Here is a 27,301-nt window from a genome sequence, read left to right as displayed (position 1 = left end):
TTGAATTTAAATGTATGATTATAGTAATCTTTGTTTTTGATTGCTTTCTTTGTAGAAGTCCCCAACACTACAAGCTGGCAATGCATATATTTGGCCTTCTTGCATGTTGTACAACGCTGAGAGAGATGGACGAGGTGCTTCATAGTTCAGCAGTCCTCTTTTGCAGTCCCTGCAATGGACCAAATGTTGCAAAGCATTACAAACATCTACAGTTGCTTTTGGAGCAAAGGCAGACATTTGATCTGGATGAGGAAAACATCATTGCTGAAGACTACAGGGTATTAAATGTTAATATTAGAAATAAATCAGCACATGGCCTCACATTTGTAAATAATTTAGTATACTGTATAATAAAAAACAACCAGACCTGCTTGGTATTATTGGTTAGTGCAGTGAACCTTCTGGCTGAAAAATCTAATGGCTGCAGCAGAGTGGACAAAAGGGTTAAAGTTTGATTTCTGTATATGAACTATCGATAAACTAAACTCAACACCTCTCCAGGACATATCATGCATCAGACAGGTCAGACAGGCAGAGCTGAGTGAGATTGGTGTTAAACAGAATAAATTATTAATAATGCATTCTGATATAAACATTTGAAATTTTTCTGACATATGAATATTGCTTTTCAGCATGATGTCGGTACCACACCCCTCATGACTCATTTCCGGGGAACAATAAATGGTGCATTGCTAGACCTTAATGGTAAATGCAACATTTATTATGCACCAAATTTCATTTCCAGTTTGGCCAAATATTTTCTGCCACATGCCACCCTTTGGTCTGGAATGATGCTAGGTAGGTTTGGTTTAAGTCTTTGAGTTAAGACAACTAATTATTCAATATAGCATTTTTGTCAAGTTCTTTACAAGGTTTAAATGGTTTTAGGGGATCTAGGACGTCACGGGACAGGCCCTGTGTACCAGCAACTCAGTAAGGTCTACAACAAAGTTAGCCAGTCAAAAAAACAGGTAAATTGCTGAAAGAAACATCTGAAATGTGTATCAAAGCCATAGCTTTATTTTTGGACTTAAATTGTGAACAGATAAGGTGTACCTTAAATTTTCAGAACTTCACTCAAGACAACCGTACCCAAGGCATAATGGAGAAGAGTCAATGGGACCTGAAGAAAATCCGTTTCCAGAGGAGGAGGTTAAAAAGACTGGATGACTTTGTGTCTATCTACAAAAAGATGCATGATGCACTGCTCCTCGAGTATGCAGATGTGGAAAGATGCAGAAAGAAAGTATGCTACTTAACATTAGTTCAGTGAAAGCACTTAACTTTGCAGTTTACCCTGATCACAATTTAAAAACGATATGCTTGATTACAGATATATTGAAAATGTGCAATTATGTGGGTTTGTGTTTGACAAAATATATATTTTCCCAGTCACATAAAGTGGAAATGGAGGTGTGGAAGAAAAGCCGGAAGCGTAAAGGGGTGTACGTTTCACCTTTAGTGATGGACCTGTCATTTAAGGTAATAATTAAAAGCTGTAATGATGCTGACATACACAAACACATTATGATTTTAGGCACCTCTACATTCAAACTTTGTCTTGCATTCTTTTTAGAATATAAAATGACTGAAGTAACGGTCAGACAACAATAGCCTCAACAGATGTTGTTACACAGTATTTTGTTTGCAGTCATGCTTAGTTAATTTCACCTCAATTTTTTTTTTTCACAGAAAAGAAGAGAGAACTCACCACCCTCCACTCCATTACTTCATGGACAACCTGAAGTAATCCAAACACAGGTTATTTTAGTTAAACTCTTTAATAAAATGTATTAATATAAGTATTATATGCATGCTTTATTATGGTAAAATTAGATCTAGTCATTATATTGTTATATACACTCTTAAATGGTTTCATTCTTCCGTATTTTACATTCAAGGTTTGCATTCAAGATCCATAGTTCATTATTTTATAATTTATTTTTCTGTGATGTGAAAATATGCAATAGAAAGGGCACAATAATCTTTCCATTTTTATTAATAGAATTCACAAGACATAGTGGATGTGGATGGATTATCACATGTGACCATGACTGAACATCAGGAGGACACAATGGGTACCAACAATCCTCCATCACAGGTGATGTTAATAAAATAAATGTATTGTCAGGTCAGTGAGTAATTTTTCAGATGTGTGATGTAGAATACTCTAAAAGTGTATCACTTAAAAAAAAAAGATTTACCATATTAAATAGAATTCTCAAGACATGGTCACATGTGATGCTCCATCCACATCCACATCCACTATGACGGAACATCAGGAGGACACAAAGGGTACCATCAATGACGCTCCATCACAGGTGATCTTAATAAAATAAATGTATTGTCAGCTTCTAAAAGTTTGTTAACTTTTAAATAAGTTTATTTAAACTGTAAACTTTTAGAAGAGACTTTTTACATCAAATACATTAATGCAGGTTTGTGTGACAGTAAATCCAACATTACATCACAGCACATTAGCTGTTTATGTAACCGTAATTGTCAGATACATGCACACATCTAGAGTAAATAAATGTATTGTCTTCTTGACCTTCAGATAAAAGCCTTGTGGAGAAAAAAAGACACGGAAGTGGTAATTTCTGTGATTCCCTCTCAAATAAGAGGGAACAGCTATATAGTCCACCACAGTGAGTTCCGGTCACTTAAACCTCACAGATGGCTCACAGGCGAGGTATGTAGGTCAAACAGTACAGCAGCATTATCATTAAAATACACTTAAAATGGAAAAATGTAGTTCCATTGAAAACAGTTGTAGTTATTTCTAATTAACTTAACACATTGATGTAATAGAAGTGTTATGCGTGTGATATTTGGGGATATTTAATTTAATTAATCAATCAACAATACTATTGATCAGCATTACCATACGTGGACGTTTTCCACTAGAAACAAACATTGATGTATAATTTTAATTTAATACTGAAGCTGCTTTGATACAATATTGTGAAAAGCGCTATAAGTAAACTTGACTTGACTTGACTTATGCTGCCCTAATATTAATAATTTAAATCATTAAATATTTGTCAACTGGGAAAGTTTTAATGCAAATGCCAACAATTATAAAATTGGTCTAAGCCAGAATGAGCCATTACAAAATAATGTCACTTGAGCATGAAAGGGTTGTCCTTGCAGCCCGACTCAAGCTCTCAGTCCAAGCTAAAACAAATGTTTTATTTAAAATAGGCTTATGTAATGAATTCTGATGTTTCTCTCTGATTGAATTTTAAACATGTTAGATCATCGAATGTCTTATGCATCACACAATTAATGAACTTGGTTTGGATAAAACCATATACATGATGAACCACTACACAGCCAGTGTGATCCTCACTGGGGATAGAACAGAAGTAAGACGACAAAGTTTGTCAAAGGTACATCTTGTTTCTATTTGGGAGAGGTTCAAATGGGGACGCGTTTCATAATAATTTAAATGTGAATAAATATTTAAGTCATTTCTGTGATATATTATTAAAGTAATTTTTATGTGCAACAGGTTAACTTTGATGATTACAAGGCTGTTGTATCGTTTGTTAATGTTGGAGAATTGCACTGGAAGTTTCTGGTTTGTTTATTTAACAATTTATATTTATGCACATTCACATTGTTTCTGTTGTTGTGTATGTATTAAATAATGTAATTTTTCTTGTGGTTACAGTACATCAATGCAGCAGAAAGCTGTGTCTATTTCATTGATCCAATGCCAAACTCTGCAGAGCAGACGGATTCAGAACTTGCTGCCCATAAGTTCTGGTACTTATGCAATTTCAGCTATTATCCATAAACCGAGATGGAATGCACATGATTGTCTAAATTCCAGTGCAGGCATTAAAGGGCAGTAGAGAGATGGGCAGAGTGTGCAGTAAAAGTTTAACTATAGAGACAATGGTCAAAACAGAGTTACAATTATTGAAAACCAGCCCTAAACACTGGATAGATACTGGTAGCAGTGGTAGGGACTGCACATAAAGTTCAGGAGGAGTCATTTAATCCAACCTATCACATTCCAACAGCATATAAACTCTTTCAGCATCCCTCCTCTTCTCCTCCTTGTGTAATATTTAGGACCAGCTAAAAAAAATCTTCTTAAATCTTTATTCTATTCAAGAAAATGTGTAATCCACATTTTAGGTTGATAAAAAAAAAAGCTTTCAGTAAGCTTTTGTTTGGGCACAGTACCAAACTTTCCACTAGATAACATATCCAGGCTCCATTGGTGACCATACAGACTCTTCCATTTCAAAATGCTGTGTGATCATCTGAACCATATAATTTTCATAATTTATGAAATGGACATCCTGTTCAGAAATGGTATGGGTAGTTGGCAGTATTTAAAAAAACTATACAATGTAGATTTATGAATAATTGTATAATTAACATTTATAATGTTACATCTTATTTTCACACAGTGAATACTTTCAAACCAGGACGATCCACCACCGAACAAGAGACTGGGTGAATATTCAGTTCAAAGGAGCTGTCATGAAACACCCATTTCAACAGGATGGATTTAGCTGTGGTGTGATCGTCTTAATGGTACAATAATTATTTTAGTGAAATACTTGTATTCTGACAATGATATGAATCAATTAGCATTTATATTTGGAGTCAGTATGTGCATAGCCTATCCCCATATTTGGTCAAGAGCTATTTACAGTATTTAAATGATTAACCAACATATTTATCCAGTCTTTATTTACTTTTTTCCCTTTTTTTTAGATGGCAAAGGCAGTCATGGAAGCTTTTCCTCAATTGCCTAACATGGATTTTGGGACCTCTAAAAAAGACATGGTCCGGGAACGCAAGGCTTTGGCACTGCAAATACTTCAAGCATCAGGTAGCAGGTTTTTTTCATACGTGTTCCGATTGCCATATTTAAATACTTAGTTTAAAATTTGCATTTCCATTTCCATTAGTGTTCAATGCACAGAGAAACTGCTCCATGTGTTCGGCGTCTAAAGCACCAGGTCCGGGGCCTTCCATGACTGACTGGGTAAGGTGTTTATAATTGGTTGTTTTGTATTTGCATATTGTTGCTTGAACAGAAAGTGGACATTAGCTTGGGAAAAAGGGTATAGAGAGATTGGTAATGATGTGCATATACAAAAATAATAGCACATTTCAGAGATTTCAGGGATTATATTGTGTTGTGATTTGCTAGAGTTGTCAATGGAGTTAGTGTTCATAAATGTAATTGATTTTTATCAGTGCTTCACAGTACATTGCCGTCTTTGAAATCATCTACAAAAGCCAAAATGATGCATCTATCTCTACACCTTGCTCTTTTCCTTGCACTTGCCCTCTGGCAGCTGTCAAGCTCATTTTAAGAACTATTATATTGCAGATTGCCAAGTAATCTAAATAAAAATGGAAAACTGTGTGACAGTAGTGTAACAGTTGGTGAACTATTAGTAAACTTGGGAGAGTTGAAAATAGCTTTTGTGCAGAAAATCTGTTTGGATGAAAATCTTTATTTTGCAAGTTAAGTGTTATATTTGTCCCTCTCCAGATACAGTGTGACAGCTGTACAAGGTGGTACCATGCACAGTGTGTGCAGATGAACCCAGTACAACTAGAAGAAGCAAAAAACACATCCTGGGACTGCTGTTTGTGTGAAAATTAGTTTTTTTTTTTTTTCATTTCTTTTTTTTTCTAATAAACTTTCATAAGCACTTATCATTTTTGTCTTTTTTGACTATTACAAATTGCACTTTTTCCAACTTGTCCAACTATATTAAACAATGAAATCCATTGAACATCATTACAATCACTGACCATAATAACCTCAACCATTTAAACTTTTCTTGTAACAACCTGTAGATATCAATATTGTAGACTGTTTTTGTATTTAATTTTATGGTCTTTCTGTAATTTCCACAAACTCTACAGTAAATATTGATATGGACCGAAAATAAGTTTTTATTTTTTATTTTTCTCTAAAAGTCCACAGTAAAACCCTTTTAAAATTGATGTGGACAAAGTGATGGTCATCCAGAAAAAGAAACCATGGAAAATGGCATGTCAACTCTGTAGGAATTTTAATAATTGCAGTACAAAATACAAAAAATGAGCAATGTAATGCATTTTGTCAGACTTTGCCTTTATTTTTCTCTAAAAGTCCACAGTAAAACCCTTTGAAAATTGATGTGGACAGAGTGATGGTCATCCAGAAAAAGAAAATATCGAAAATGGCATGTCAACTCTGTAGGAATTTTAATAATTGCAATACAAAATACAAGAAATGAGAAATGCAATAATGCATTTTGACAGACTTTGCCTTTATTTTTCTCTAAAAGTCCACAGTAAAACCCTTTTAAAATTGATGTGGACAGAGTGATGGTCATCCAGAAAAAGAAACCATGGAAAATGGCATGTCAACTCTGTAGGAATTTTAATAATTGCAATACAAAACACAAAAAATGAGCAATGTAATAATGCATTTTGTCAGACTTTGCCTTTATTTTTCTCTAAAAGTCCACAGTGAAACCCTTTGAAAATTGATGTGGACAGAGTGATGGTCATCCAGAAAAAGAAAATATCGAAAATGGCATGTCAACTCTGTAGGAATTTTAATAATTGCAATACAAAATGCAAAAAATGAGCAATGTAATAATGCATTTTGACAGACTTTGCCTTTATTTTTCTCTAAAACTCCACAGTAAAACCCTTTTAAAATTGATGTGGACAGAGTGATGGTCATCCAGAAAAAGAAACCATGGAAAATGGCATGTCAACTCTGTAGGAATTTTAATAATTGCAATACAAAATACAAAAAATGAGCAATGTAATAATGCATTTTGTCAGACTTTGCCTTTATTTTTCTCTAAAAGTCCACAGTGAAACCCTTTGAAAATTGATGTGGACAAAGTGATGGTCATCCAGAAAAAGAAAATATCGAAAATGGCATGTCAACTCTGTAGGAATTTTAATAATTGCAATACAAAATGCAAAAAATGAGCAATGTAATAATGCATTTTGACAGACTTTGCCTTTATTTTTCTCTAAAACTCCACAGTAAAACCCTTTGAAAATTGATGTGGACAAAGTGATGGTCATCCAGAAAAAGAAAATATCGAAAATGGCATGTCAACTCTGTAGAAATTTTAATAATTGCAATACAAAATACAAGAAATGAGCAATGTAATAATGCATTTTGTCAGACTTTGCCTTTATTTTTCTCTAAAACTCCACAGTAAAACCCTTTGAAAATTGATGTGGACAGAGTGATGGTCATCCAGAAAAAGAAAATATCGAAAATGGCATGTCAACTCTGTAGGAATTTTAATAATTGCAATACAAAATACAAAAAATGAGCAATGTAATAATGCATTTTGACAGACTTTGCCTTTATTTTTCTCTAAAAGTCCACAGTGAAACCCTTTGAAAATTGATGTGGACAGAGTGATGGTCATCCAGAAAAAGAAAATATCGAAAATGACATGTCAACTCTGTAGGAATTTTAATAATTGCAATACAAAATACAAGAAATGAGCAATGCAATAATGCATTTTGTCAGACTTTGCCTTTATTTTTCTCTAAAACTCCACAGTAAAACCCTTTGAAAATTGATGTGGACAGAGTGATGGTCATCCAGAAAAAGAAACCATGGAAAATGGCATGTCAACTCTGTAGGAATTTTAATAATTGCAATACAAAATACATGAAATGAGCAATGTAATAATGCATTTTGACAGACTTTGCCTTTATTTTTCTCTAAAAGTCCACAGTAAAACCCTTTTAAAATTGATGTGGACAGAGTGATGGTCATCCAGAAAAAGAAACCATGGAAAATGGCATGTCAACTCTGTAGGAATTTTAATAATTGCAATACAAAATGCAAGAAAAGAGAAATATAATAAATTATTTTGACTCTTTGCCTTTATTTTTCTCTAAAAGTCCACAGTAAAACCTTTTGAAAATCGATGTGGACAGAGTGATGGTCATCCAGAAAAAGAAACCATTGAAAATGGCATGTCAATATAGGAATTTTAATAACAGCAGTACAAAATGCAAGAAATGAGCAAATGTAATAATGTATTTTGACAGACTTTGCCTTTATTTTCTTTAAAACTCCACAGTAAAATATCTGTGAAAATAGTTCAATAGGTTGCACTTGATGTTCTGTCATTTCGGAGAATAACCGCTGAAATACAGGTCTTTCTCAGCTTTTTGGCACCTCCATGTTTCCGTACCGTAATTCCACAAATAGACGAACATCAACATCTAGGCGGCGGCTGGCTTGACCGAGCGTTTCCAGATGACGGCTCACTTGACCGCGGTCAAACGTAGATATGTATATGGTAACCATAATGTTTTATATTTGAGCGCGATCGCGCTTGAATGTATCATATTTTGCAGCGCGATCGCGTTTGAATGTATCATATTTTGCAGCGTGATGGTGTTTGAATGTATCATATTTTGCAGCGCAATCGCGTTTGAATGTATCATATTTTGCAGCGCGATCGCGTTTGAAAAGCAAACGGCTTCATGTTTTTACTATTATCTCATTTCATATCATCATAACGAATGGAAACATTTGAAGTAACATGATAATCAATATATTTTTCTCTAGCTTAGTTGTTACTGAAATCTTTTGGAAGATTTATACTGCTATAGGTTATTGATATTATTATTTTATCCAGCACTGTGCACAGCTTATGCCTACAAGGCACAACAAACCTGGTGTTCATTATATTATTGTTGGAAACATTTGTGTGTGTGTGTGTGTGTGTGTGTGTGTGTATTCTGTGAATTTTAAAAAGCAATTTTAACCAGAAAAATCTAAAATTTATTCCCAAAATCGTGCAGGCCTTTCTCTTGATATCAGTATGTTCACTTTTTTTTTCAGGGCCCAGATGCCACTGAGGACTTCAGTGAACATGAACATGTTAAAGTGAAAATCAAACACCTTGGAAATGAAAGGTATGTACAATGTTTTTAGGAATGGCACAAAGGTCTCTGTCTTTGGATCATTGTTTTCAATAAGTCGTGAGCTTAGAATTATAAGGTTCTATCTCCGTTTAGGGTAGTTCTGAGATATTGAGCATCAAAGTTTTTACATCCCAGCTGGCAATGGAGAGATGGAACCTTTTTATTTTATTAATAACTACTAACAAAATATTTTTCTACAAAAATAACACCACACAGGCATTAATAAACACCTAATGGATCAGATTATGTCAAAAACTCAATTTCGACCAAAAGTGGAGATAGAACCTTATAATTCTAAGCTCACGTAGTGCTTTTTTGGCATTTGTTGTGTGTATCTTTGGACTATGTTGTGTTGTAAATAAATCCAAACAATTTAAAAGCCATTCTTTTTTAAATCTCCTCATTTACAGTATTGTGCAAGGTTGCCCAGAATGACAGGGCCTGATAGCTCCTAATAGGGCCGTTAGGGGAGGGTCTTTGTCTTTCTCAGGTGTGAAAACAATACATATTAATGACCTCCGCATAAAGCTTTTTCACACAAAACACGTCGTAATTTTTTTTTAAATCAATATATTGTCTTATCTGAATGAGCAGTCAGGGTGATTTTCACATAGTTTTAGAGCAAATATTCTAGGCTACGTGATACAATTTTCAAAAGTCTTGTGAAGAAATAATCAGTATGGGTTTCATGGCCTTATTTCAGTGAGAATTTTTTTTTGTATTTTCACAAACCACGCATAAATGTCATTATCTCAAAACTACAAACTTTTACATACATGCTGCTGATATATTATCGTAGCAGAGTTTGTGCTGAATACAGTGTAATTAGACTTTAGCCATGAAAATGTCACAAGTAACAGAAATAACCAGAAATGTCAGAGCATGTCAGAACACCTCCAGGGCCCAGAAAACAGCTCAGACCTCAGAGGGTTAACTGAATAAGTGATGTTTGATTAATTTATATTTCTTTGGTTTAAGTGTTTATAAAGAAGATTTTTCTTTTTTGTGTTTGTTTTCATTGATTTAGGGTTTCTTGTTTGATTCTTTGTCTTTATTAACTGAATTTTCTTTTTTTTTGTGCTGAGTGCCGGAAGTGGTGGTGTCGGTGTCCTCGGTGGTGGGGTCTCCCCCCTAGTGCTGTGTTTTCCCTCTTTTGGTGTATTTTGAGTTTGGTTATTTTGGTGTGTGTGTGTGTATATACGTGTGATTAGGGAATCTTTAACCCCTGAGATCCCACACCTTTGACCCGGTTTCCTCCACTGGTAAGGCCTCAGCACTCCCTATTTTCTTTATTATTCTTTATTTAGTGTGAATGGTACTTTATTTCTGATGTTTATTTTAACGATATAAATAAAATTATTGTTGTTTTACTGGAACTACGTCTCTGGCTTCATGCATGAATCGAACCTGTGTGCTTTTGTAAATTTGAAGGTTTAATTACCGAACTAGTCTAATTCTATTTCCCGGGGTGAAACTCCCTGGGTGGTGTAGTCTGTGTTTTTTTATTAAAGTCTAAAACGTTGAACAGGTTAAAAAGGCATTCCTTGACCACAAGGGTGAGAGGGAAGAAGGAAAAAGGCCCACACGCCACATAATCATTTCCATTGTTCTTATTGAATTTAGGATTGAAATTAACTTTGAAGAAAATGGACATTTTAGGTTCATGGTGAAGGTAGACTTTCATTGTGATTGATTGTAAGAATGATAAATGCATGTTGCTGCTAGCAACATATCTTGAATAAAATATTTGATGAAATATGTTTCTCTTTCATCTTTTCTTTAGTAGACACATTCAATTATTAATTGCATGAATTACAACATTAAACTATAATCATGCAATAATGTAGTTCTCAAATCAGGAACTAAAAACGAATTGGTTCGTTCTGAGCAAAAACGTGTTCTGTTTCCAGAGTATCGTTAGAACGACAATAAAATGCTGCTTTATTTATTCCAAAACAGAAGTAATTTAAAATGTTATTTGTATATTACAGTAAATTTAACAGTAAACACTCTCAATACTATTTAACAGTCTGAACAGATGTTACTCATGATGGATGTTACCAGCTGTTTCTAGCAAGACATGAACATATTCACTACAATGGTTTGTTTACAGGGATCTCAAACAAAGTCAGTCAGTCATCACTTGAACTATATTGTCAGTGATGTGAAATCTTAGTGATGGTTTTAAGAAAATGTTAAAGTTCACTCTAAGCATCAAGACAAAGTAATGAATCAAGAAACTGGATTTTTTTTGTATCCTCCATTTTTATTGTTTTTATCAAATTCACTAACTTTTGACCACCAAAACCAACAGTTCTCAGGTAACAGAAGGAGAAGAAGAGATAAACTTGTTAGGACTTGTTTTTATTTCATGATCTAATCCGATTTCAGAATCCTTATTTCTTCTTCTTTTGAACAAAACGTTTTCAAGAATTGATCCAATCCGAAAGCCGAAATATGATCAGATTCGTTTTGAACAACTGGCCCTGAAAAGATGTGAATCTGGATCACAGTGATAAAATCCTATTCTGCTTTAAAACAAATAGGCACAAATTTAAAATGGATTACCTGATCCTAGATAGCAAAATATGGGATCCCAAATCTAGATCGTTTACCTGATCTGTAAATTCAATCCTGTTCAGGTTTATTTAAAGTACAGTATGATCAGATGATCTGGGTTTATATATTTTACATTTATCAATTTTACAACAAATAACATTTGAATGAATCTTGTATGTGATCATTCCAGTTGAAAGGTAATTTTAAAACAGTTTGAAACAGTAATATTAAAATGATTTATGTGACATTATAGTAAGAACTGAATGACTGATTTCCATCAACACAAATAGAGCTTGAGAAAAGCACAGATACACACCGTCACTCATCATGACTCATGAGGATTGATTATACATTTATTCTGACGTGTTATTTCACTGAAAGAAGTTCAGCTGTAGTATTAATGTAATGAAGAGAAAATAAAGAGACTCTATAACATCTCACTGATATTGATTTATCATGCAGCTAAAAGCATTATGGGTAGAATCTCTCTATAGTATGTTCTGATTAATCAACACAGTTTCACTGATCCTTTATTAAAACTAAACCCAGGATAGAGTGTGTGAGTGAATGTGGTCTGGACTGTGTGGATGAGGCTCATTGTGTCAGAGACGCTGTAGAAGGACAGAGTTCCTGCACTGTGATCCACATACACTCCTATTCTCCTGCTGATGGGCTTTACAGGGAGTTCAGTCTTTATCTTATTGTGTCTGAATGAGTAACTGGAGGAAGTGCAGGACAAACTCCAGGACTGATCATTATGTCCAAACACACACTCAATACCCCGTCCCTTCCTGCTGATGCTCTTATATGACACTGAAATATACACATTTTCTCCAATCCACTCAATCTCCCAGTAACAGTGTCCACACACACTCTCTCTACACAACACCTGATACACATCAAATCTGTCTGGATGATCAGGATACGGCTGCTCTGTGTCAGTGTAAGTAATCACTCTGTTCCTCTCAGACAGACGGAGGCGTTTATTCACTGTGTTCAGATCCAGAGTGAACTGATGGGAATCTGATGGAGAGAAAACACATCAGAATCAGGAATTATGGATCTGTCTGATCTTTTATTATAGCTGATCTCTTCATGTTCAATATATCAGTAGTGTCTCTGTAATGAAGTCACCTTTATTTATTTAGTGCTTTGTACAATACAGATTGTTTAACCCTCTGGGGACGGATTGGGCGGTACCGCCCAAAATGGCATCCTTTTACAAATGTGTAATTATCTTAAAAACTATTAATGATAGAGAGATGCGGTCTTTTTTGCCGTCTTCCTCAGATTCCGCTGAAAACAATGGTATATGGTATACACACTTCCTTGTTGCGTAATACCACTGCGTATAAGGCCAATGAAAAAGATGTTGTTAGGATTATTACACACGCAAAGACCAATGGAAAAATTGCCGCTGGGAGGAATATTTTTCTTACCCAATCAGAAGAAGGTTACCATGACTTATTCTAGCTAATCAGATGACTCTGTAGCCTTCAAGGGGTGGTACTATAGTAAGTGATATGATGCAAACAGCCGCGTCGAGTGGAGAAAGGAGACAGAGAGCGAACGGAGCAGCGTATTGCACTCAGAGATTTAAATATGAGAGAGAGACAGAACGATTATAATATTTATATTAGCAATATTTAATATTTATAGCATATTAGCAATTATAGCATTATTATTTTAATGTTTTAGCACTTGTATGATGGCAAGCAGTAAAAGATTTACCTCAGAACAAGCTCTGGAACAATTACTGGAAAGTGCTGAGGAGAAATCCGAAGCTGACAGCTTTTTGAAAAAACGCTGTATATAAAGTTAATTATTGCATTGTTCTTTACACTTTTGATTGAACAATTACAAATATCTGTCTAGCAAAGGGTTTGAAAAATATATTTTTTGTTCAAAAACTGTTCACTATTGTTGTGTGAGGTGTGATTTTCAGTAATAAATGACTAAAAGAAAAATTTTGTTTTTGAAATTCTCTAGTTTATTGTACATTTTTTACTCATACTTCCTTTATAAACACATTACATGCATTCTTATGTTAGCTTAGGGTCTTCTGAATCCATAGATACCAAACACATGGTGTTTCATCTCCATTACATATGGTTTATAAGCCCAAATGTAAAAATAGAGAAAATGGACCAAAAAGGGCTTAGTCCCCAGAGGGTTAAAAGCAGCTTCACAGTGATAATAGGAAACTAATGCAATAAAGTTTGTTTCGTCTGTACAGCAGATCTAGAAGCAAATAGTGTCATTGTCCAGCTTAAGTTAATTCAGTGTTGATTCATTTTTGTTGTAAAAAAGTTATTAATTTAGTTAATTTATCTATACAGCCGCTCTGGAGAAAATGACCCGGGTTTCTTGACTGTAACCCTGTTCCCTGAAAAAGCGGAACGAGATGATGCTTAGCGCATTGGGAACATCTTTAATCGTGACCAGTTGTGAATATTGTGTGCAACACGTCAATAGAATTGACCCGGAGGTATTATAGCCTCGTTCGGTGACGTCATCAGTGCTCACCCACGACACAAGACTATAAATAAATGAGCCACAGCTGCATTGTCAGGATATTTTGTCTGAAGAGCAGTCCTGGGACATCTTCAGCAGGGCAATGCAGCGCAGCATCTCTTTCCGCTTTTTCAGGGAACAGAGTTAGTCAAGTAACCCGGGTTGTGTCCTTTCAAAAGCTACAATTGATGCTGCGCTACTTAGCACATTGGGAACGAGAATACCCACAACGCCGTGCTTGGAGGTGTCTATACCCCTTACGGTTGTGTAGGTATGCTCACAAGAATGCAAGAAGGCCTCAGACATTAACTTGTGATGTTGATCCAAGGACGTGAGAGCCTGGAGTGGCATGAACATCCAAACTATAAAATCTTATGAATGTGTGCAGAGAGGACCAGCCTGCCGCATCACAAACAAGTTGTAAGGGGGCACCCCTTGCCAGAGCATTTGAAGAGACGACCCCTCTGGTGGAGTAAGTCCTGGTGACTGCGCGCCTCATAAGCAAAAGCAATAGCATCCCTGACCCAACGTGACATGGTCTGCTTGGTGGCGACCGCCCCCCTGTTACTGCCCCCATAACAGACGAACAGTTGCTCTGACTTACGCCACTGGCTAGTGCGGTGGACGTAAGCCTGAAGAGCATGGACTGGACACAGTCTGTGAGATCTCTCCTGCTCCGTCGTTGTGAACGGCAGAGGGCAGAAGGCCTCAAGGGTGACCGGATGTACGGTCGAGAAAGGAACCGGCCACATATCCTGAGAGTGGAGGGGCATGTGCTTGTCGACAACTTTTCCTGCAGGAAGTCCAGAACTGAAGCAATCTGACAGTTGACTGGATCTGCATTATGTGCCGTGCACCACCTTTCAAAGACACCCCATTTACTGGCATAATTTTTTCTAGTGGAGGAGGCCCTAGCACTTCAGATTGCCTGGGAATGTACACTGCCTGGCTTTTAGTCAAAACTGAAATGGTCTCATGTGCAACAGTCCCAGAGGAATCACCGTGGATGCTGAAGTCATGAAACCTAACATTCTTTGGTACTGACGAACAGTGCGATCTTGGCCTAGCCTGACTTGGCTCAGGGTATGCTTAATGGTCTCGATTTGAGCGGGAGACAGTTGTGCCCGCATCGTGATCGAATCCTAAACGATCCCGAGATAAGTTGTTCTCTGGGCAAGAGAGAGAATGCTTTTCTTGGCGTTGAGTCTCAACCCTAGAGAAACTAGATGAGCTAACACAATGTCTCTGTGTTGAAGTGCCATCTCTTGCAATGGTGCTAGTATTAACCAATCGTCTATGTAATTCAAAATGCGAATGCCCTGGAGTTGTAATGGAGCCAGTGCTGCATCCATGCATTTTGTGTATGTGCGGGGTGACAAGGCTAGGCCGAATGGAAGAACCCGAAATTGGTACGCTTCACCCCCGAAAGCGAACCTCAGGAACTTCCTGTGTTGTGCCAATATTTCTATGTCTAAGTATGCATCCTTCAGACCGATCGTGACGAACCAGTCGTGATGTTGAATTTGCGACACGATCGTCTTGACAGTTAACATCTCAACCCCCCATCTTTCTTGGGAACCAGGAAGTATCTGCTGTAATAGCCTGACTCTCTCTCTGGAAGAGGAACATGTTCTATGGCCTCTTTGCTCAGCAGAGATTGTAGCTCTTGTGACAGTAAATGCACCAGCTCCGGTTTCACGGAAGTGGAGACCACGCCGTTGAAACACCGAGGACGATTGGATTCTGTATCCTATTTGTACTGTGCTTAATACCCACGCAGAAATGCCTGGCAGAAGTTTCCACGCCGCCATTCTCTCTGAGAGTGGTATCAATTGTAACACTTCCTGTTGAGGGGATGTTAGATGTTCCATGTCCTGGATGACAGCAGGAAACAACGGAACATCTAACACTTCCCTGGAAACTAGAGATGTGACGGTGATAATATTCTCCCACCGGTTAATCGACTTATGACAACACCGGTATTACCGGTTTCATCGTGGGGGTGGGGGGTGTTAGAGTGATGTAATTTTTTTTTACATGGCGTCAATTCATCATTCGTATTGAGTTTGATTGACATGCGATCTGACCAATCAAATTGCACAATTTTTGTGCGACAAAGCAGTCAGAAGAGTTATTGATTAACTTCGGTGGATTTGGCTTTGGCTTTAACTGAGGCAATCTGTCACGACACATTAAAGAGGCAAAAAACGGTAGGCGTATTTTATTTTTGTTTGACTGACCAAATTTGAAAGTTGTTTCATATTAAATATTACCTGCTCGGTCCTGTCTTTCAGCGCGTTGTCAGTGTCCTCTATTTAGGTTATATTTCAGCACTTCGCGAACGGACAGCGACTTCTAAGTAGCACGAACGCGTAACCTTGCACATAGAGAACGCTCTTAAGAGCTAAGATGCATCGTTATCGGGAAACCCGGCCCTGGTCTCCGCACTAGCCTAACTGAAAACTATGAAAGCCGTGTGACCGGCCAACCGGTAAAAAAAAAAAAAAAAATACATTAAAGAAACTATTCCCTCTGATTTTGTTTCATTAATAAAGTTTGACCAATCGCAGCAGTCTCGCATTCGTTTAGAGCTCGTGTGAATTGCACGTATAAAATGAAGTTAACGAACAACCTCGTTCCAACAGGAAATGCCACATGAGTTTCACTGCGCTTTATGAAGAGTTTTTCTTTTGCGTGAACAAGCCGTTCGCCAGAGATGTGTTAAAAGATTAATTCATACACACAAGAGAGTGCATTCATGATTATTAGGCTACCGGTATACTAATCCTCCTGGCGCCGGGTCTGAGTGAGTAATTTACTCTCTTACCTTTGTTCTTTGATTAACATTAATGACACTCCATCTGACACGCGTCCCATTTTCTCACAAATCTCTACATTCATTTATGATATTATTTAAAACATTTGCTCTTATGAGGACACTCGACAAAATGGACATTTTGGCATAATTTGTGTGTGTGTTATGTTTTGTTCAAGGCCGAAAAGAGAACTCGATACTGACGCGCGTCTTTTCCGTGTGTGTGCGTGCGTGTGTAATAGACAGGACTTACACCGCGGTCTCTTGTTTTGTCGCGCTTGAATGGTTGAGCGTGATCATACAACGCTAGTCAACTGGTGACAGAAAATACGGATACTGCGTAATTGCTTTAAAAAAACGTTTTTGCGGTGCTGCGGTGGGCAAGTGATGAAACCGGTGTTGCGACTGAACACCGTGTAACACCGGTAACACCGACTATCGTGCCAAGCCTACTGGAAACCAATGCCCCCGAAACGCCAGAGGCGGCGGGGATGGAGAGGTTTTGTGGGGGTAACGGGAAGGGGCGAGCAGGTTCTCCAGCTACATCAGACTGGGGGCCAGACTATCAGGACTTCTTCTTTCTATTGATAATAGTCCTGAGGTCTGGCTTGGGAGGTTGCTGAGTGCGACAAACCTGTCCCCAATTATTGCGAGGGGGAGCGTGGTTCGCCACACTCTGCTTTTTAACCTCCCTGGCTTTTGAAGGACCGGGGATAGGTTGGGTTGAATGCCTTCTTGTCGATCATACTTCCCTCATTCAAGTCCTTCAACAGGTCAGCCTGGTACACCAGACAACAGAGATTCGTCTGCAGACCCAAAAGATTCGTCATCGTCCCCCGCGTGAACCAAAGAAACACCGGAGCGAGCATCGAGATTGCGCAAGGGGACGTGTAGATCTGGTGATCGAGCAAGCAATAGGGACGGACCAGTCTCTTGCTTGTCAGCCAGATCCATGGGGAAGCCCGATAATGGTAATGTGTATGTGGTTTGAAAGTAGCTGAGGCGAGCACGCAGCATTTTGAACAGTTCACAATGCTCGCACTCGCCCTGCTCCAACGCAAGAGCCGCATGCTCCTCCCCCAAATAAACAAAACAGTAATCATGTGTATCCAGTTCTGACACAGGACGAGAAAATGGAGGGACACAGCGCTTACTCATTTATTCACAAATTTTTTTCTTAGATTTTACTCTTTTAACTTGTTCAACTCAGATAGAAAAGAGAAAATTCTGCACACTGCCAGTTGAAAACTAACTCCTAACAGGATCTGAAGCAGATAGAGAGGTAAGAGAGTTTTAGAAACTTACATAGAATGGCCTCTGAATACAAAAGACATGAGGATGCAGCGGTGGCTCATCTATTTATAGCCTCGTGTCACGGGTGCGCGCTGGTGACGTGCTATAATACCTCTGGGTCAATTCTATTGACGTGTTACACACAATATTCACAGCTGGTCATGATTAAAGACATTCCCAATGCGCTAAGCAGCGCAGCATCGATTGTAGCTTTTGAAAGGGAAAAGGGATGTCATCGTCCAGCTCGGTTCAGTTCTCATATAATGGTGTCAATGCAGGAAGATCAATAATATGGTTTTACCAGATATCCTGTGAAAATCATAATTTACATCAGTGTATCATTTACTGAATATTAATGTTATATTAATATATTAATGTTGGTTATTATTCTGTTAATTATTGAAATGTTCGGGGTCAGTAGACAACTCTATTTTAAAAGAAACTGATACTTTAATTTAGCAAGGATCCATTAAATTTATTAAACGATGAGTGTAATTTGATTTACAAGGTTTTTAAGCATTGTAGGCCTATTTTTGGTGATTTTTGGTGATTTTCAGTGCTGTAGCCTTTGGGGATCCTAAGCTTTCTTTAAATTTATATCTGTTTCCTAAAAGGTTAAAGATATTTGTTACAAAATCCTGTTTAAGATAAATCCATAGTGGAATTTTTACAGAAGAGATTTCTGTTTGTTCTTACTTTCCTGAAGCTTTTTACTACTGTGATTTTACCTCTAAATCTTGTATGAATGTTTTTAATTGGCTTTCAGTGAAAAATAATCATATTTATATGAATATGTTGAAGTCACAGTTTAGTTTTGTCCTGATTTACATCTTTGTTAAAGTCACGAGACAATTCCATTGCAAATCTTGCTTTTTTTTTTTGGATGTGATGACATTTTAATAAAGACATTTAAAATGTTAATAAACATTTCTATTTTAAATAATTTAAAATAACTCACATTTTTATTTTTAGTTCATATTTCTATTTCAATCTTTCCATTTATAAAAAATTCCAGATAAAAAACACATTCCACGTTTTTATTCTACATTTTAAAATACAGTATATTCGAAAAGAAAATTATTTTTTAAAATTCTAGTGATATTTCACAATATTACTGGTTTCTTTTCCCTGTATTTTGGGATCAAATAGGAGGAGAGACTTATTTCAAAAACATTTAAGAATCTTACCGACCCCAAACTTTTGATCTGTGGTGTATATTATATATTTGTATTTACAGGGGTGGAAGTAACGAATTACGACTACTCACGTTACTGTAATTAAGTCGTTTTTTTGGGTACTTGTACTTTTAGGAGTATATTTTTAAGTCTGTAATTTTACTTGTACTTAAGTACAAATTAAGCTAATTAATTTACTTTGCTACTTGTAAAATCATAATCCGTTACAGAGTACGGCTAAAATTGTAATTAATATTCAAACCTTTGAAAGGCATTTCGGTTGCAATGAAGAGATCTGATTGTAAATGGACCAATAAAAACCCTGATAAAAAGCGTCCGCTGCAGCAGATTCAGGAGAGCTGATCATAAGCCGCTTTCCGACCGGAGGAACCTTTTCACAGTTCCTAGAACTATTGGCTAAAGTACCCGGATGTCGGCGTGTTCGCACCGCAGGAACTAGGAACGATTTTAGTTCTAGGAACTCCATTTGGAGGAACTAAATAGCACTATAGGAACTACCCGTGACGTTACTGTACGCTGATTGACCGAACGCACGCGGAACACCAGCACCCGCCATTTTTAAAACAGCTATTATGTAAACACACAGATTATAGCCTATATATTTACTCCAGAAACTAACTATATGTGGCATGAAGCGGTAAGGGACTCTCAATAAATAATCTAGCTTATGGTGATAATTGTCGACTACACCACCCTGAATCAATCAGGGAATATCTAAATAACCCAGTAACAAACACTAGGTCACACAGGTTCGTGTGTGCCAGGGAGGTCAGAGACACAAATGCAAATAATATAATAAGCAGTCTTTATTAATATACAAAAAGTTAAAATGTTCTGCTTTAAAAAGGCGCCCAGTGCTACATTTAATGACACGTAACAAGAGAAATAACAGAGAGCAGTATGAAATGGCAGCACCAACACAGTCCTCTACCCACAAGGGTAGGAGGAGTCTCAAGAAAGGAAGGTTCAAACACAACAATAAATGTACCAACCAACCAGGCTGAGTCGACCGGCGGAAGGACCACTTAATGACTTTTCCAAAAGCGCAATCCTACTCACACACACACACATCACCGTGCACTTGGATCACACATGCAGGCACTTCAAAAGTGTCACCCACTGCAACACCACCACTACAACACTGCAAGAGAAGGTCCTTCCGCCTGGCCACCTCAGTTCCTGGGAGGAATAAAATAAGCAAAATAAATAAACCACTAAACAATTGAGTTTAGTAAAACCCCAAAATAATAAACAAAGAAAATATCACAGCCAAATTAAATACACATACAATAATCAAGATTAACAACGACACACACTTAGATAACAAAATAAATCTAAACAAAATACACAAGGCTGAACTAAAGAAACGAATGACAAAAGAATAGAGCTGGTGCAACACACATACACTGATTTTCATACACTAACAGTCAGTCAGATTAACGTTATAACTTTGTCACTCTAGAAAGACATTGTAACTCTTACTGTCACTCTAAAAGGAAGGAAGTAGACAATACAAATCCTGTTGACGTGTTTGCTGGCCCACGGCGCGATCACAGCGCAAACACTGTGGTTCTTAAAATGGACTCCGGTTTATACGAAGTGCAATTACTGTGGTAACGAGAGGGAGATCGTGCTGAAGATCAGAGAAATGGTCCGAAGGACGAGCAAAAAGAACGGTCCGAAAGACGAGAGAGGAGACCCACGCCTCACGAAAGCCTTAAAGGAAGCGAGATGTTACTAATGCTCGTTTTACTACATTTTTCCAGCCATCTTACATAACACTTACCACAAGAGGATATTCCTCACATATAATTCCCACAGGCTACTGTTTAGAGCATTCATCAAAACCGCCGATTAGCTGGGGTACAGGAAGCAACACGTTAATAGTAACAGCGACCCACTATACCGCACCCAATCGCTGAATACAGAGACAGCACGTACCTGAAGGGTGAGCAGACACTCACTCTGAACTGATAAGTGCACCGTCGGAAAAGTGCTATGGAAAACTACAATTTAAAAAGATGACACATCAGTAGCGTTCTAATCAGGATTTAAACCAGCCGCTACCAACACATACCTGATATTCCAGTGAATGACGCACGAGGGGGCGGAACAAAGACGTGACGTATCTCAGGATACAGCCAACCCGCATTAAATAGACCATACTCTCCCCTGATAGGACACCACAACTGTCAATCACTTAACCAATCCTGTCACATATACAACATGGAAAACAGTGATAGATGGGTCTCTAAACCTTTATGCTGAAGAGAAAATCCAACACAACTTTGAGGGGACCAAGCCAAACATGATTATGTTTATCTGCCCAGCTAGCAACACTGGACATCAACCACACAGCATAGGCTAATAACCTTTTTTTCATATACGGTCTAATTTCTATAACAGTTCTATATAATAACATATTAAACAGTACTATTAGACAGATCGCTAACTAATAAACACAGAGAATGCGAGCATTGTTTGCTCTGGCGTTCTCAGCGCCGCCAAATTAAAGGCGTTAAAATAAACACACCTGATTCAACTCATCAGCTCATTATCACAATGAGCTTAATGAGCTGATGAGTTGAATCAGGTGTGTTTGATTAGGGAGACAAAGAAAATGTGAAGTGTTGGGGGTCCTCCAGGACAGGTTTGAGAACCACTGATTTACATGATCAGCTATAAAACTCTTCTATCATGTTTTCTTTCACCTTCTACAGGAAGAACATGAAGACATGTTTTTCTGCTTGTTTTCTTAGTGACTTACATTGTAGGAAGTCGTTCCTGGTTCTGGGAACAATGTCGGTGAAAGTGACTGTGGAAATCAACAGACATGAAGAGTGTGATGATCCCTGCATCCATTTCTAATATGATCTTCTACATGATATGAGATGATGGAGGATCATTTCTGAGAGCTGATGAATCTCCAGGACTTTACCTCTGTCAGAGATCTTCTTCAGCTCCTCTTTGCAGAAATCCTCCAGTTTGTCTCTCAGCTGACGGACAGATTCTCTCACAACATCAAAAGAGGAGAGAGAACTGAAGGGATTGTCATTTACGTCTGTAGATTCAGGAGGAGCTGAGAGAGACTGGAAACTCTACAGAAAACAGAAATCAAAGCTCATCACCTCCACACTTCATCAATAACCTGCACTACTGTCAGATTTATGTGGTTCTTGTTGATCTTTAGTAGTGAAACTGGTGCCATAAAGTTCATGGATTTCACATTGTTATAAAAAAGCTTTTAAATATTAATGAAGTTTTGAGCTGTTTCTGTCTGGAAACTCAATATATTATTCAGAAAAAAAGTTTCCTAAAAGATTTCCAGAGCTGAACTGCATTTGTAAGTGCGTCTCTTTCAAAAGAAGAAGATCAGATGAGAGTCTGACTGATGATGATATAATAACCGAACACACAGATCAACACTTCAGTCAACGGCTCATTCTGTCTCATGAAATGTTTCTCTGTGAGTCTCTTGCTCAAGTCCACTATGACCCTGTTCTTCTAGATCTCTGTTACCTGCAGGAAGTGGATGTGATCCTGTGTGTGTGAAAGCTGCTCCAGCTCAGCGTCTCTCCTCCTCAGATCATTGATCTCCTGCTCCAGTCGCTCCAGTCGTCCTTCAGCTCGACTCACTGCAGTCTTTTCCTGATCTCTGATCCGCTGTGTTGCCTCAGAGCGGCTTCTCTCAATGGAGCAGATGAGCTCAGTGAAGATCTTCTCACTGTCCTCCACTGCTGTCTGTGCAGAGCGCTGTTAGGACACACATCACAATCACACAGTGGCTTCAGTGAGTCCTGACTGAGACGTCTCAAACTTCTCTTCTTCTCCAGACTCACCTTATGAGACGCCACAGCCTCTCTCAGCTGCTGAAGATCTTTCTCTCTCTGCTGGATCCTCTGCTGGAACGACCTCTGCGTCTCCTTCAGCTGGTGCTAAAGGACAAACCAATGACAGGAGAAACATCACATTAATCATCAACTAAACAGATATGAATCCAGTATCAGTGAAGTGGTGAGATTGAAGGGTTAAAGATCTTGCATGATAAGATTATAGGTTCATTCAGAAGGTGAACTTATGTAAAGAACGGGGTGAGGCCTGGTTGAAATTAGTTAGTAGTGTGTTGTCGGTATGTCCAAGAAACACAGTTTTTATACCCCAAATCTAAACCCTATTTTCTAATGCAGACTAACTTGATGGTTAAAATGTATTTTTAACACTATTCCTCAGCAGTATACACCACTTTTATAACGACTGCTTTCTGAACCATGCAGTTTGATGCTAGTCAGATGTTATAAATGAAGTTACAAACGTAGGTTCATGAAGAGCCTAATCATTCAGTCCTGTCAATCATAATGAGTAGGGTTGGTAATCGTAAGACATTTTCCGGTTCCGGTTCTGATTCCGGTTCCACCAAACGGTTCCGGTTCCCATTCAATACAAATTATTAAAACAACTAATAAAAAATAAAAAATAGTAGTAAGGGGAAAATGCACAATCCTTTTTGTGTTTATTTCTTATCTATAAGAAATAAGTCTGTGTTTATTTACTATCAGTATAAGAAATAAGTCTGAGTTTAACAGACTGGTAATGTCAACAAATGCAACATATTATTTAGCAATTTTTGCAAAAATAATTAATTTTTCTGAAGGAAAATAAATATTTCTGCATTCTCTAGGATAATTTGGGACCTCTCCAGCAGTGGAGAATACCCTCTCAGAAGGGATAGAATATGCTTGAACACACATGTAAGATCCAGACAGGTAAAACATAATATTTCGATTTGAATGATTGATTCATAAAGACTTCACTTCATTACTGGATGAATCAGCACTCTAGCAGTTAAATAAACAGAACTGCATGAGTCTTGCGGAAGAACATTGTAGCCGGAGCTACTTCTCTGTTTATTTCTATGACGCGCGTGAGTCACTCAGGCACTGTGCTGCGAGTAGTCCGAGTATGAACGCTTATTACAGGCTTACCGTAGTGATTCAGGATAAGACAAAAACACGGTTTGAAAAAAGGCATTCATGATGTACTCGCTCATTATATACATTTAGTAAATTCTGAAGCGAATTTTCGCTATTTGAAGCGACTTTCAAAAGGTGATTTACTCTTTTTATTTATAACTTTTATTTCAGTACTTCTGTGATCATTTGAATATTTGTAACACCGAAATACCGATACTGTGTTGTTGAAAAGATTGTGAAAGTAAAGCTGTTTCATATTGACGACTGCTCTCTCAGCGACAGCGCAAACAGATTTGAATGTTCCAGTGTGAAGTTTTTGTCATTTAGGAATAAGATTGCGTGGGTGTTTGAATCGAGATCGAGATTGTGTCTCTCTCTCTCTCTCTCTCTCTCTCTCTCTCTCTCTCTCTCTCTCTCTCTCTCTCTCTCTCAAAACGTATATGAGTAGCGCGAGTGCTTTCGTTACTATTTTAATATTCATGAGGTGAGACGTCGCTATTAAAGGACAAACTCCCAGCACTTCACCCACACATCGGCCCAGAACCGTTTTTGGAACCGAAACTTAGGAATTTCGCACGGTTCCGGTATTTTTCAAAAAACACTACCGGTTCTGGATAAGAACCGGTTTTTGGTTCCCAACCCTAATTATGAGCGAATATAAGCAGCAGTCATTGCGCCGTCCCCGCACCAATTCTTCCAACATTCCTCACCTCTCCATGGCCAGTTATGGAAAGGGGCGCTACATTTATGACATACGCGCTAATCACAACAGACTTGGACCGGCTGACCAATCAGAGCAGATTTTCAGAAGGCTGATTTTAAATAAACTGAAACTGAGGAGCTGTTTACATGAAACTGTTTTCAACTAAAAAACGTTAATTTACACGTGTATCTCAGTGTAAACAACAAAAACGCAAATCTCTGAAAATGATGTCATGCATGTGCGTTTTATTGCCATCTAATGGCCTGGCAGCAGAAATACAGCGTTTTTAATTGTTTTCGCAGATCCGTGTGAATGTTTTGACAAAGGTGTCGTCTGTACGAGGAAAACTCAGAGGAAAAACTTCTCTGTTTTAAAGTCCCCCTGTGGTGAAAATCTAGTTTTTAATGTTGATTATATGTCTTTGTTGTGTTTTTAATATACTTTATATAAAACTATGTGCAAATTCATAAGTCAACACCATTGCTTAGTATTTTCTTCTCGAAACTGCAGTGAATCAAAGAAGGTCTCAAAAACACGGTTTGAAATCGCTGTTGTTTCTGACGTCACAAACTAACCAATCAGATCATCGTGTGATCAACATTATTATTTTTATTATATTATTATTATTATATCGTTGTTGTGTAAACCTACCCTTAAAACAGAGTTCAGACAGAGGGTGAAAACAGACATTAAATGATGTAAATGTAGTCTAGTAGACCCCATAAACAAAACTATGAGCCTGTAAATTATCATAATGGGACTCTTTAAGTTCATACCTGTTTCTCTGTTCTCTGTGCTGCCGCTGATACAGTGTCGTGGTTTTTATGTTCATCCATACACAGCACACATATACACTTCTGATCAGTGCGGCAGAAAACCTCGAGGAGCTTGTCGTGTTTCTGGCAGATCATCTCCTGCAGTCGTCCAGTGGCATCAGTCAGATTGTGTCTCTTTCCTTTAAACCAACTCTCATGTTGTTCAAGGTGATTCTGACAGTAAGAGTTCAGACACACCAGACAGGACTTGACGGCTTTGTGTTTTCTTCCAGTACAGACGTCACACTGCACATCTCCAGCTCCAGCGTAACAGTCAGCAGCAAGTTTAGTCTTCTTCAGTTTCTCCACCATTTCAGCCAGAATGGTGTTTTTAGCTAAAGCAGGTCTTGGCCTGAAGGTCTGTCTGCACTGAGGACAGCTGTAGACTCTCTTCTCATCCTCCTGATCCCAGTGGCATGTAATACAGACCTTACAGTAACTGTGTCCACAGGAAGTGGTCACTGGATCCTTCAGGAGATCCAGACACACTGAACACATGAACTCATCCTGAGAAAATCTGGCTTCTGCCATTTTACAGCATGAATACAGAGACACAAACACACAACAGCTCAACTACACTTCAGTTTCACTTTCCCTGAACTCCCGTGATTCCTGTTTCCTGGTTCTGTGTTTGAGTGTCGTGTGCAAAACAGGCGTGTCTGTAAAGCAGTGTTACGAGGCATGATGGTAATTACAGTAATTACACACAAAAAAATAAAAAAATTAAACCACTCTCAGCAACACCACATTTGTACTCTCTTCTACTCAACCCACACTGAATGTTGTTCCCAGCAAACACATTTACGTTGTGGCATGTTGCATTTCTGCTATGGCAACGTCACTGTCTACGTGCTCGCGACATTGTAACAACGTAGAATTGTAAGATTTGTACAGTTAGTATAGAATTGTACAAGGCTGTAGCAACATTGTTTCGCGACTTTCAACAACTGAGAGACGACGTTCTGACAATTTTTTTTTTAATGCTAGATATAGATATCCCCATTTAGGATTATATGTTTTGTGGTTAATTTTTAATAATTCAGATGTTAGATAATTATATAATTTTTAAATATTGTTATCTTTATTATTATTTGTGGGCCTAACAGTAAATTAATTATAATTAACACCTGCAAGTGTATACTTTGAAGAGTAAAAATGACATAGAAGGTTAGCAAATTCAACTTTATTAAACTGCATATCAAATTGCACTTTCAGAAAAAAGAAAACTAAATACACAAATATACAAATTTCTTTAAAGTATACAAAATAAAAACAAAAAAGCAGAGGCAGATCAGAACATTTAATCAACAAAAACGGGTTCTGTAAGTTACATGGCAGACGGGAGTGTAGTCGATAGCCGGGCGATAAAGGTCGGTAACCGGAATCAGTCCAGGAAACAAACAAATCCAGAGGAGAGATGCAAGCTCAGAAAACTGTAAGCAGGCATGAGTCTGAAACCTGGTAGACAATCCGGGACCAGAGAAGGT

The 27,301-nt window shown here is 37.7% G+C and overlaps 2 protein-coding genes and 1 long non-coding RNA gene across 4 annotated transcripts; 2 read left to right on the top strand and 1 right to left on the bottom strand.

The window, feature by feature from the left end:
* The first annotated feature begins 1,184 nt into the window (after positions 1-1,184).
* On the top strand, positions 1,185-1,761 carry LOC311080519. Its single transcript, XR_014605629.1, has 3 exons — positions 1,185-1,246; positions 1,393-1,482; positions 1,693-1,761. It is a non-coding gene; the product is annotated as an uncharacterized lncRNA (long non-coding RNA).
* A 265-nt stretch (positions 1,762-2,026) lies between these two features.
* LOC311081418 (uncharacterized protein) lies at positions 2,027-5,641 on the top strand (the record flags this gene model as incomplete). The annotated part of the gene is made up of 10 exons (XM_084111956.1): positions 2,027-2,101; positions 2,217-2,321; positions 2,558-2,692; positions 3,258-3,392; positions 3,515-3,583; positions 3,677-3,771; positions 4,428-4,554; positions 4,738-4,855; positions 4,935-5,011; positions 5,528-5,641. The coding sequence occupies exons 1-10, from the start codon at positions 2,051-2,053 to the stop codon at positions 5,639-5,641; spliced, it is 1,026 nt and encodes a 341-aa protein (XP_083968082.1). The 5' UTR covers positions 2,027-2,050.
* Positions 5,642-11,131: 5,490 nt separating this feature from the next.
* Positions 11,132-26,581, bottom strand: LOC311080556 (E3 ubiquitin/ISG15 ligase TRIM25-like). 2 transcript variants are annotated; one of them, XM_084110548.1, is made up of 6 exons: positions 25,776-26,581; positions 23,166-23,261; positions 22,846-23,079; positions 22,265-22,424; positions 22,094-22,141; positions 11,132-12,531 (listed from the first exon to the last, which is right to left on the bottom strand). In XM_084110548.1, exons 1-6 carry the CDS (start codon positions 26,343-26,345, stop codon positions 12,017-12,019), a joined length of 1,623 nt encoding a protein of 540 aa, XP_083966674.1. In that variant the 5' UTR covers positions 26,346-26,581; the 3' UTR covers positions 11,132-12,016. The 2 variants fall into 2 exon arrangements, with proteins under 2 accessions (XP_083966674.1, XP_083966675.1); XM_084110549.1 differs by lacking the exon at positions 11,132-12,531 and adding an exon at positions 20,113-20,505 and having other exon boundaries at positions 25,776-26,574.
* Between the last annotated feature and the right edge of the window lie 720 nt (positions 26,582-27,301).

This window comes from Abramis brama (genome assembly GCF_963993115.1).
Source record: "Abramis brama genome assembly, chromosome: 4".
Taxonomy (NCBI): domain Eukaryota; kingdom Metazoa; phylum Chordata; class Actinopteri; order Cypriniformes; family Leuciscidae; genus Abramis; species Abramis brama.
This window is presented reverse-complemented; position numbering and strand designations above follow the sequence as displayed.

Excerpts from the sequence above, each read along its gene's own strand:
- LOC311080556 (XM_084110548.1), bottom strand. The coding sequence starts at position 26,345 with ATGGCAGAAGCCAGATTTTCTCAGGATGAGTTCATGTGTTCAGTGTGT. Across the intron at positions 23,262-25,775 it reads CACAGAGAACAGAGAAACAG|CACCAGCTGAAGGAGACGCA; the intron begins GTATGAACTTAA and ends TTTGTCCTTTAG. Across the intron at positions 22,142-22,264 it reads GAAGAAGATCTCTGACAGAG|TCACTTTCACCGACATTGTT; the intron begins GTAAAGTCCTGG and ends TGATTTCCACAG.